Raw genomic sequence first — 11,624 nt, 5'->3', positions numbered from 1 at the left:
GGCAGAGGCAGACAGATCTCTGTGAGTTCAAGACCAGCTTCTCTACATAGACCCTGTCTCAAAAACAAAATAAAACAATAAAAATTCAAATTTAAAAACCCATCACACAATTTGAGGCAGAAAAACCAAAATTGACAAAATTCAATGCCCTCTCATGACTAAAACATTCAACAGACAGAACAGAAGGAAAAAGTCATGTATGAAAGTCTGCAGGGTACACATATTGGGGAGTGAATGACAGCTGGTGCCCTTCAAGATCAGGAAGGAGGCAAGGAGACCTGCTCTCACCGCTTCTATGCCATAGGGTCCTGCAAGTGTTAGTGGAGCCAGGTAAGAAAGAAAAGGCATTCAAACTTCAAAGGAAGGAGCAGAATGATGTTTGTAGATAACAGGCCTTATTGTGGGCTGGGATGGGCTAGGATACATGTAGCCCAGAGGTAGCTGCATGTAGCCCAGTTGTAGCCTGCTTGCCTAACATGCAGAAGGCCATGGGTTCGATCCCCAGCACTGAAACAAAACCAACATTTTCACAAAAACTGTTGGCATAACTGAATTCAGCAAAGTAAGACATACAAAGCCAATAGGCAAATGAGCTATATTTCTTCACACTAGGAGCTAACAATTCTAAAAGGAAATTAAGAAAACAATTCGAGTTACAAAAGCACGAAAAGAAATGAAATATTTAGGGATAGACCTAAGCAAGAAAGACAAAGATCTATATTTTGTAAACTATGAAACATGTTCTAGTCTTCATGAGTTGAAACAATATTGCCAGAATGTCCATACAGTGTTACCTACAGAGTCAAGAAAATCCCCACTAAAAGTCCCAGAATGTGGCTTAGTAGGTAGAGAGCTCCTCAAGCGTTCATGAAGCCCTGGGTTCCATCCCCAGCATCATATAAACCAGGTGGTGTATGCCTGTAATCCCAGCCAGCTGTCAACCTGACACAAACCTATAGACTCAGGAAGAGGGGAAGCTCAACTGAGGAATAATATCCATAACACTGGCTTGTGGGCATGTCTGTAGGGCATTTTCTTGATGGCTAACTGAGGTAGGAGGCTCAGCCCACTGTGGATGATGCTATCCCTGGGCAGGTGGGCCTGAGCTATATAAGAAAGGTAGCTGAACAAGCCAGGGGAGCAAGTCAGTAAGCAGGGTTCCCCAAGGTCTCTGCTTCGGCTCCTACTTTGGCTTCTCTCAATGACAGACTGTAATCTGTCTAAAGGTGAAATAACCCCTTTCCTCTGCAAGTTGCTGTTTGTCGAGGTGACTTGAGGTGTTTATCACAGCAACAGAAAGCAAACTAGAATAGCTATGCAGCAAGTCTGAAGCCAGCCTGGGATACTTCAGACCCTATTAGCCTACTAAAACTCAAAGGCATTTTTTTCCAGAAGTAGAAAAATAGAAAAATTCATTCTTTCAAAGGAACACAATAGTCAAAACAAGATTATAAAAGAACAAAGAAGATTAGTACTTCATGATTTTGAAACATATTAAAAAGCTACAGTAATCCAAACGGTGTGATAACAACATAAATACAAACATATCAATCGAAGAGTGCCTAGAAACCAACCCTCTGGTCTCGATCAAATGATTTTCAACAAAAGCACCAAGACCACACAAAGAAGAAAAGAAACTTGTGACACATAGCACTGGAAAAGCTGGATATCCACACATAAAAGAATGAAATTGGACCGTTAGCTCTTATTTTTATTTTTTGAGACAGGGTCTTACTATGTAGCCTTGGCTAATGTAGACCAGTCTGGACTTGAATTTGTGATCCTCCTGCCTCTGCCTCTGGAGTACAGGAATTATAGGCATACACACCATGCTCAGTTTCATAAGACTGAAAGAAAAACCACACGTTTGTGTGTGTACTTAGGGCCTTAGACCTGTGAGGCAAGCAGTGTATCACTGGCTATATTCACACTTTAAACAAATGTTCTTAACTATCTTCCCCCTACCCATCACAAACAGGAACAAAATAGAGAAGACAAATGGGTCAAGAACACTGAACGGAGGGATGGTAGGAGCCATGGGCGCTGCTCACAGGGTATATACGTGCAACCAAGGAGAGCACTCCATCGAGAACCCAGTTGGGGAATTCAGGCATAATTGGGAGATGACGCTGGTCAGCAATACACAGAATATCTGTTTACCTTCTATGAAGTGATTATGTAGATGAGGTTAGTCTCAATCTCAGAGCTCTGCCTGCCTCTGCCTCCTGAGTGCTGGGATTAAAGGCATGTGCCACCATGCCTGGCTACATTTTAAATTTTTTAAAGATTTTTATTTATTATTATTATTGTGTATGTGAAGTGTGTGAATGTGGGCATGTACATGTCAGGGCGCACATGTAGAAATCAGAGGATGACTTCTACCTTGGGTTCAGGCTTGAGTGTGTACAAGTACTTTTTACCCACTGAGCTATCCTAGTGAGTCCCTGGTCACTTTTTAAAAAAATTATGTGTGTATGAGTATATCTCTGTGTAGTAGATGCATGTGAATGCAGGTTTCTGAGGAATCCAGAAGAGGACTTTGGATACCCCTAGAGCTGGAATTACAGGCAGTAGTGGCCACCCCACTGTGTGCTGGGAACTGAACTTGGGTCCTCTGCAAAAGCAATATGTGCTCTTAAATGCTGAGCCATCTCTCTAATTCATTTTTTTTAAATATTTTATTTATTATTTTTATTTTATGTGTATGAGTATACTTCCTGCATGTGTGTAAATGTACCCATGTCATGCAATGCCCAGAGAGGTCAGAAGAGGGCGTCAGATCCCCTGGAACTTGAGTTACAGACAGTTGTTAGCCACCATGTGGGTGCTGGGAATTGAACCCAGGACCTCTGTAAGGACAGCCAATACTCAACCACTGAACCATCTCTCCAGTCCCACTTCTTTTTGTAGTGGCCCTGAGATTGAACCTAGATCCTCACACATACAAGGCTATCTCCCAACCACTGAGCTACAGCCCAACCCTTTTATGTTACTAGAAAAGCATTCGGTGAAGCGAAGAGTTCAGATTGGATGAAGGAGCCAGGTGTGTGGCAGAAGCAATCCCAGCACTTGGGAGGCAGAGGCAGGAAGATGACTACAAGTTTGAGGTCATCTGGTATATACAGGAAGACCCTGCCTCAAAAACAAAATAAGAGCATGAAGCATGCACAGATGGCAAAATGGTATCAAAGAAACCGACGTACCCAGGACTCAGAGTGCAAAACAGGACCTGAAAGCTAACTTCATCAAGTCCCCAAGAGCAAGATCTGGAAATCAAGAAATTAATAAAATAACAGGAATAGCAGGAGAGCCAGAGAGCTACCAGTGGTGCCAAGAGGTTGGAGCAAAAGGTCAGTCTGATAAACCCCAAAGGAGAACAGGAAGGGCAGTAAGAAGGAACCCCCAAAAGGAGTTGGGTCCCCAGAAAGGAAAGAGAACTTGCAAAGAGAGGCCTCTGTGGGGCTGGAAGGGTGGTGGGTCCAGGAGTGGTACCCAGGGGATCTGGGAGCTAGGTGCTGAGTAGCTGCCTCTCCTAAAATCCATCAGCAAAACATGGTTTTTACAAAGGCTCCCAGCACCATTCCTGGTTGCAAAAACCTTTCTTATACTTGACTAGATGTCCTACTGCCATACCCCAGCTATTCAGGAACAAGAACAGGTGGTCTCCTGCATCCCCGAGACCCCATTACTCCAGGAGGACAAGGAGATGAAGAACCCCCATCTACCAAGCAGATTGTACTCAGGAGACCCTGGCAGGGGGTAGAAAGGTGGCCTCTCAACAAGCATCGCAGGAAGCAGGCGGCATGCCACCCACTCAGTTCCCAGGATAGCCCACTGCAGAAACTCTCTCTGTACCTGTGCTTGGCAAAGTTCCTAAGCAGGCCCCAAAGCACTGACACGTTAGCAGAACACTGAGTGTGAATTGTGGGTGCTGTGCCATACAGAACTCAGGCACTGCGTCACAACACTCTCCCAGCAAAGCTGCCTTGAGGTAGATACAAGAATTATGCCCATTTCAGGGTTGAGGGAAGCCAAGATCCTGTGAGGCCAGGCCTCAGCTAGACACTGTCTCACCCTCATGAGCAGCAAGTGCAGCTCTCTAAGGGCATCTGTGCTTCCTGCCCAAAATTCTCAGCCAAAAGTCTAAAGATACCCAGCAAGAAGCCCTTGGACACATTTTTTTTTTTTTTTTTTTTTTTTTGGTCTTTTTGAGACAGGGTCTCCCTGGAACTCCCTCTTCTGGCCTGGAACTTGCTATGTAGACCAGGCTGTCCTTGAACTCACAGAGATCCGCCTGCCTCTGCCTCCTGAGTGCTGGGATTAAAGGCATGCACCACCACAGGTAAGGTCTCTTTTTCTAACAGCTGCTTTCTGTCATCCTGAGGGCAAAGCCTTTCTTGTCCCTGGCAAAGGATGGACTGACAGGTTTGCAGGCACTGCACAAAATAGGCCCATTTGCTTTTCCTGTGGGTCTAGAAACTCTAGGATCCTTCTGTGGCCAGAGGCCAAAATAAATTGATTGAAATCTACCCAGCAGGTAGGACAGTCCTTCCATTCCACAGCCAGGTCCTGGGCAGACCAGCAGAGGCACAGAGCACAGCCATATCCCATGCCAGCTTCAGCTTTTCCCATGAGTAGACAGCAAGCCTCAGCTTCCCCCACCCTGCTCCAAAAACAAAGGAAAAAAAATATATATATCAGACCCGAACCTGGGATGACAGGTAAAGAGTTCCAATCTCCTGACTTCTTCAAAATAAAAGACGGTCCCCTGGAATTAACAATTCCTTTAGAGGCCTCACTTCATTCAGTTACGGGCAAAACGAAGCCAGCCTCAACCAAGCAAAACTCTTTGCAGGAACATAGGGTTCTACAGCCTTGTTTCTTTTCTGCTCATGTCTACCTGCATTTAGAACCCTGTGCTCACTGTAACCAGTAAAGATACTTTTCCAAAGCACTTTCGGTGGCAAGTGCTTTATGAGAGCCACATCCCCAGACCTCTAGTATCCCTCCTCATGGTTCCCCTCCTTGGCCTTCTCTCATCCCTAAACCCAGAAAGAGCCTGTCCCTAATGATCTCATGCATCTATACAAAACCAGGGCTACAGAGCCTCCAAGTTCCTGGGCAGTAATAAAAATACCATCACCTATCACAGTGTCTGTGATTTCTTCTCCAGCCACCCAAGCCCAACCACCCCTCAACATCCAAACAGGAAGGGCCCTGTTTCCAGTGGGCTTTTCTGATGCCCTCAATAAAGGTGACTCTGACAGAACCAGGGAAGAAAGGCTGGAAACAGCCTCCTCTGGCAACTAGAGGCAGTCTCCCATATTGCCTCATCTCCTGAAGTGGCAAATGCCCAAAACAATAATTTCTAGAGCTGTAACTTTAGAACCTACCCAAGTCCTAACTAACTGGGAGGTTAAAACTACCAGGAAGCAAGTGCTCCTGGTCCTCCCTGAGTCTAAGCAAGAGGTGTCATTTCCAGCAACGCCACCCTACAGGTCACTCAGTGAGCGCTGCAGGAGAACCTCACTCCACATTGGCCGGAAAACAGAGGCGTGCTCTCATTTATGTGACCAAGTGGACTCCCAAGTGCATATCTAAAAGTAATAGATCATCTAAAGAGTTAAACCAGCCTGAACTTGCCAGCAGCCCCAGTGCAAATGACTGTCTCCAGCAGGATGTGGCCACGGGAGTGCTGGTAGGGCAGAGCAGGTAGGGGTAGAGGCAGGGCAGGGACACGGGGGCAGACTTAAAGAGTCCGCCATAGGATGAGTTCTGTGATTTCTGCCCTGCTCCCCAGCCTCATAGGTATCCCATAGTAAGCTGTGCCTGGGCTGACATACACAAATGTAGCCTGAGCCACTTGGTAAAGTCCAGCAAAGAAGGGGTTCAAGAGATAGGCCCCAACATTCCAGGGGAAGATCTGCCCAGCATGTGTGTGCCCAGAAAGGATCAAGTTAATATCTGGTCGTGCCTGGAGGGCTCTCTTGGCAGCCAGAGGCTGGTGAGCCAGCAAGATGGTGACATGGTCTGGCCCGCAGCCCTCCAGGGCCTTGGTGAGATTCATGCCATGGCCTGAATAGTGCAGGATGTCTGCCTCAATGTCATCCACACCTGCCAAGCAGATCCAGTCATCCTTACCACCATGCAGGTCCCTGGGGTCATAAATCTTTCTGTTGTCATTGTGCAGAGGCCACACATGCAGGGACTCCAGCAGCATGAACCAGTTGGTGACATCTGATGTGTAGTACTCATGGTTACCTGTGACGAAGTAGTTGCCCAGGCGGGAATGGAGCTGGCCCAAAGGAGCAACTGCTGTCAGCAGGATGGAGGCTTCTGAATCAGAGAGGTCACCCACTATCACTGTGATGTCTGGATCCAACCTGTTCACCATCGTCACAAACATCTCCATCTTGGTCTTGCCCACCGTGGGCCCCAAGTGAATGTCGGAGAGGAGCACAATCTTGAGGTGGTTCATAGAGGGGGGCAGCTGTTGGATGGGTACCCACACAGTTTTCACTACTGGGGGCTGGGCGGCATTTAGAAGACCAATGGTGCTGAGCACAGCTGTTACCACCACTGCCAGGGCAGGCCTGAGAAGCTGCTTTCTTGTCTTGTCAATGCTGCCCATGGCTCTACCATTGCGCCAGGCCAAGAACTGATAGGCCTGCTCCATGGAGCTCAGGATACAGAGGAAGAAAACCATGATGATATAAGCGCCCAGGCAGGAGTAGGCTGCCAAGGAAAAAAGATAGGGCTCCTCTGCCACTAAGAAGATTGTGGTGAAGAAACTGGAGTGTGCCAGGGCCAGAAACACTGTAACCACCAGCTTCCAAAGCTGGAAACAGATGGGCTTCAGCATCTGGGAGTGGCTGAGATTGCTCACTGTGCTCCGCCAGATGTAGAGAGAACCAACGAGCATAACTGAGTTGACAAACAGGGCGAGTTGCAGGCGAAACAGCCAGCGCCAGGCTTGGAGCTCAAGGGTCTCTGCCAGAAAGGAGCGAGAGAGGATCATAGACAGGAAGAGAGTGGCTGCAGCCAGGGCGGCCTTGGAACCCAGGGACAGCTGCCTGAAGAGTGCCATTTTCTCCTCTCTGGAGTCCCCACCAGCTCTGTGCAGGCAGACTCTGGAAGGTGAGTGACCTTCTTAGAAAGGGCAGTAGTGTCCAATGAGAGATTTCCAGGTCAGTTCAGCCTGTAACCAGGAACTGGCATCAGCTTTGTGGGATAGTTTATCAGAGAGTCCTCATCCCCATTCAAAACCCCAAACCACTTAAATCAGTCCAACCTGCCTCTAATCCACAGCACTTAAATATCAGTCAGTTGCTACATGTTATTATTAAAAACACACAGGATTATGACATAATGGGAAGCTTTCTTGTTTGTTTTATTTTGAGACAGGGTCTTATATAGCCCAGGATGGCCTTGGACTCACTATGTAGGCAAGGATGAACTTGAACTTCTTTTTTTAATTTTCTTATATGTATGAGTGTTTTGCCTGCATGTATCTAAGTACATATATGCCCACAGAGACCAGAAGAGGGTATTGGATCCCCTGGAACTGAAGTTATAAACAGTTATCAGCCACTGTGTGGGTGCTGGGAACCAAACCAGGGTCCTATCCAATAGCAGCCAGAGCTTGTAACTGCTGAGCCATTGCTCCGGCGCTAACATTGAACTTCTTATCCTCCTGGCTCTTCCTACCAAATGCTGGGATTACAGGCATCTACCACTATGCCTAGTTGGCTTACGTAGTGCTGGAGGTAGAACCCTGGTCTTCCTGCATGCTAGGCAAGCATGCTACCAATCAAACCACATTTCGAGCCTCAGTTTTCATCATCTTAACAGTGTTTTAAAATTTCCATACAATGAGCATGAACTGTTTTTTTGTAATAGAAAAAAGCATTATTCTAAATTATCAGTTATCAATATGTAATCTGGGGAGATCCTCTAATTGAGTCAAAACAATTTTCATAACAACATAATCCATCACTGCCTTTCCATTCTTACTCCCCCAGTGAGTGTACAATGGAGTTTTCCAGAGACCGCCAACCCATGATATGGCTTCAGATGTCAAAATAGGTTTCCTGGGGCTGGGGATGTAGCTCAGTTAATAGAGTGCTTATCTAGCATGCACAAGGACCTGAGTTTGAGCAGATGCACCACAGTCACAATGTGCTGCTCACCTGTCCTCCCAGCATTTGAGCAATTGGAAGCAGGAGGATCACAAGTTCAAGGCTATAACCAACTACATACCAAAGTTGAGGCCAGCCTGGGCTACAAGAGACCCTGACTTAAAAACAAAACAAAACGGACTTCTATTAAGAATGTAGGCACTGCCAGGCGTGGTGGCACATGCCTTTAATCCCAGAGGCAGAGGCAGGTGTATCTCTATGAGTTCAAGGCCAGCCTTATCTACATAGTGTCCAGGCCAGCTGGAGCTACAGGGAGACCCTGACAAAAAAAAAGAAAAAAGAAAAGAAGAATGTAAGCACTGCAACTCTATCCTAAAATTGATTGTGAGACACTTATAGAAGGACATTGCTTATTAATATGTAATGGGTTTATGACTTCTTAAAGAAATACATATACTTTTTTTTTTTTTTTTGGTTTTTTTGAGACAGGGTCTCCCTGTAGCCCCAGCTGTCCTGGAACTCACTATGTAGACCAGGCTGGCCTTGAACTCACAGAGATCCGCCTGCCTCTGCCTCCCGAGTGCTGGGACTAAAGGGTTCGCCACCACGCCCGGCTTAGAAATGGATATACATTTTAACTTTTTGTCTATAACTAAAATTTGAAACTGTTGCAGGTGCAAACAGGAAATAATGGAGGGCTAGCCTGCTGGTTTTTCCTTTGGCCTTTATCCAGCTGCTCCAGAGAAACACCTAAGAATTCCTGGGGAAACGCGAGGCGGCCTCTCCGAGAGGGCACCACATACCTTCCTACCTAAGCTGTTATACCAGATTGATGACCTTCATAAATTCTTCTCTTCCTGCCCACCCTGATACTGGCTGAGATCTGAGTTCCCTTCTACCCTTTACCCCGCCTCTCTTCCCCTGAACTCCCCCATCTGCTAGCCTTCCCCCTCCCCCAATGAAAGCATTCCCAGCAGCTGTGAGTACTCGCCAAATACTTAAAAATCTCAACCCTTATTTTGAATAAACGTGTGCCATTTCTCTGTCCTCGATGCGTATCCAAAGCCTTGCATTAATTGTCTAAAACTTTTAGAGAGAAGAAAGCTCAAAGTGCACCCACTTGGACTTGAACTTACCCCAGACTCAGCCCATCTGAACTCTGGAGGGCCTCAAGTTGACTGGCTGAAAGTGCAAGGGGCAATAGTCGCTTTCCACCACGCCCTGTCCCTCGTGGTGCCGGCCTCTCCAGGTGCCTCACCTACTGGCCTCACCAGACCGCGGTCTTGCCAAGCAGATAGCCTCCAGCACCTGGCCTCTTCCCACCCTCCGCCTGCACCGCCAAGCCCTAAAAAAGGACTGAGCACCTGCACCGCCAAACCCTAAAAAAGGACAGAGCAAGGTGATGAACACCCCAAACCAAAAGTAGGCGGGCAGGTGGTTACCTAGAGGCGGACGAGATGTTTGAAAAGGGAAATGTCCCCGAAAGCAATCACTAGGATGTCCCCACTGCAGGAGCGTCTTCGGACCCCATTTTTCTCCTTCTGGAACGCTCCCTGAAGCAAGATAGACAAGGATCGCGCCTCACTCCATCACCGACGGCGCCCTCCAGCAGCCGCGCGCAGCAGGAGCCCCTCGCCCCAGAAACCGAAGCTGGAAAGATTTAGGCGCACGCCATCTAGCTCCAAATCGCGTTACTCAAAGCGGAAAGCAGCTGCCTGCACCAGAGCTGGCCGGAGCGGAACCGGAGCTCGCCAGCAACCAGGAAGGACGCGCGGCCCGCCCGGCCCTCTAGCCGGCCCGCCCCATACGCGAGGCCCGACCATTGCCTGCACCCCGCTGCTGGCTGCCGGCTTGGGGGGGGGGCGATGGGGGGGTCCCCGGACTTCCGCTCTCAGAGCCCTGGGTGGCCCCAGCCTCCGCCAGGTTCCTAGCAGCGATGCTTCCCCACTCGGTGGCACCTCAGACTTACCCCGAAGCCGGACGCAACGCTCAGCAGCAGCGCCACCAGGAGCAGGGACAGCTTGGGAACCAGGATTCTCGTCATGATGGCGCTGCAGCTGCGGTTCTGCTCGGCTCAGCTCTGCAGTGGGCACCAGGGCCAGCCACTTGGCCTCCCAAGGCTGAGGACCGGCCGTCTGGCCCCGCCCCGGGGAGGACCCACCCCCAGAGTCCTACCCCCACCCTCAGCTCCGCCCCGCCCCAAGGCTCTTGGCTGGGAGCAGGGACCCAGGCCTCTTCTGGCCATGTGACTCCGGCTCAGCTTTCTTTAACCAGCAGGCAGCTGCTGGTCCCTCTGGTAATGCTTGGTAATGCTTGGCAGCTGGACATCACCAGGGGCCTCTTGGCTGCCTGGAGATAACTGAATGAGGAAATGGAAAACACTGAGACCTAAATGCTCTTGGTTGTAGAAACCTAGCCCCATAAAATCCGAAACCTAGCTTGTGGCCTCACACTCACAAGGTGTGCACACACATGTCCATGGTCCAGGTGATTCAACCATAACTGGAAACTTAGGAACGCAAACTCTGGGGGTCCCAGTTCTCTAAGCTATGAACCATGAAGGTTATTTCAGTGCGTTTGGTTACTGAGAAGTTGAACAGAGTGACTCAGCTGTGGGGAAGATAATCCAAATGCCAGCCTCAAGTTACAGTAGGTTCATTTCCATCTTTGGGTTTTCAGTGATGAGAGCAGTAACCATTTCCTGGTTGAGCTGATCTTTCCGCCTCTGGCTCCTGAGTGCTGAGTGCATGTACCGCCACACCTGGTTTAAGTGAGATTGACTTAAATATACATATTTAAGACTTCCTAGTCCTATTAAGTTGTAACCTATAACTCATTTTAGGTCTTGTCTCGTTTTATTTGTTTTATCTATTTTTGCAGTGCTGGGAGTGGAACCCAGGTCCTCATTAATGCTAGGCAAGTACTCCACCACTGAGCGGTAGCCCTTATTCACTTTTTATTTTGAAAAATAAATATGTGGTTGCTAACTGACCGACTGTTCTTCTGACCAGACTTTAGAGCCTCTGTGTCATCTCCCTGGGTCTCAGCGTTGGTCATCCCAGTTAGTTCTGTCCTTGGGGGGCATTGGTCACTCAGGCTCAGCAAGAATTCTGCTGTCAGAGCCAGACATGTTGGCTCACCCCTCAAATCCCAGCACTCCAGAGGCTGAGACAGGAGCATTGCCATGAATTTGAGGCCAGCCTGGGCTACATATGTTGGTTTAGATAGAACTCCCCAAACACTGAACCCTCTGCCAATTGTCTGCACAGTCCAGTTGCATATTCTGCTTGGAGTCTGGTGAGATCTCTCACCTACTGTCATGGCATTGAACCCTATTTAAACAGTCAAATGAAGTCTTCCTTAGAATTTTATTGGACAAGAATATGTTTTTCTTGGGCTGGTCAGTGGATAAAAACACTCACCATGTAAGCCAGACAACCTGAGTTCAGTTCCCAGAATCCGCCCTGGAAGGAGAGAACTGACTCC

The 11,624-nt window shown here is 48.2% G+C and overlaps 2 protein-coding genes across 5 annotated transcripts in view; both read right to left on the bottom strand.

The window, feature by feature from the left end:
- The window catches only part of Glb1 (galactosidase beta 1), a 123,302-nt gene extending 113,011 nt beyond the window's left edge, over positions 1 to 10,291 (bottom strand). The window contains exon 1 of one of the 3 annotated variants that reach the window (XM_008833429.3): positions 10,108 to 10,291. In XM_008833429.3, coding sequence (XP_008831651.1) covers positions 10,108 to 10,182 — 75 coding nt within the window. In that variant the 5' untranslated portion in view covers positions 10,183 to 10,291. Of the gene's footprint in view, positions 1 to 9,580; positions 9,709 to 10,107 lie in introns of those variants that run through there. The other 2 variants (XM_029563678.1, XM_029563677.1) reach the window with 2 other exon arrangements.
- Positions 4,253 to 9,695, bottom strand: Tmppe (transmembrane protein with metallophosphoesterase domain). Of its 2 annotated transcripts, none has more exons than XM_029563679.1 (2): positions 9,275 to 9,560; positions 4,253 to 7,198 (listed from the first exon to the last, which is right to left on the bottom strand). In XM_029563679.1, exon 2 carries the CDS (start codon positions 7,085 to 7,087, stop codon positions 5,750 to 5,752), a length of 1,338 nt encoding a protein of 445 aa, XP_029419539.1. In that variant the 5' UTR covers positions 7,088 to 7,198; positions 9,275 to 9,560; the 3' UTR covers positions 4,253 to 5,749. The 2 variants fall into 2 exon arrangements, with proteins under 2 accessions (XP_029419539.1, XP_029419540.1); XM_029563680.1 differs by lacking the exon at positions 9,275 to 9,560 and adding an exon at positions 9,581 to 9,695 and having other exon boundaries at positions 4,255 to 7,198.
- Positions 10,292 to 11,624: the final 1,333 nt, after the last annotated feature.

The sequence above is a fragment of the Nannospalax galili genome, unplaced genomic scaffold (assembly GCF_000622305.1).
Source record: "Nannospalax galili isolate Female #2095 unplaced genomic scaffold, S.galili_v1.0 scaffold1176, whole genome shotgun sequence".
Lineage (NCBI taxonomy): Eukaryota > Metazoa > Chordata > Mammalia > Rodentia > Spalacidae > Nannospalax > Nannospalax galili.
The sequence above is the reverse complement of the archived record's forward strand: the minus strand, read 5'-3'. Positions and strand labels throughout refer to the sequence as shown.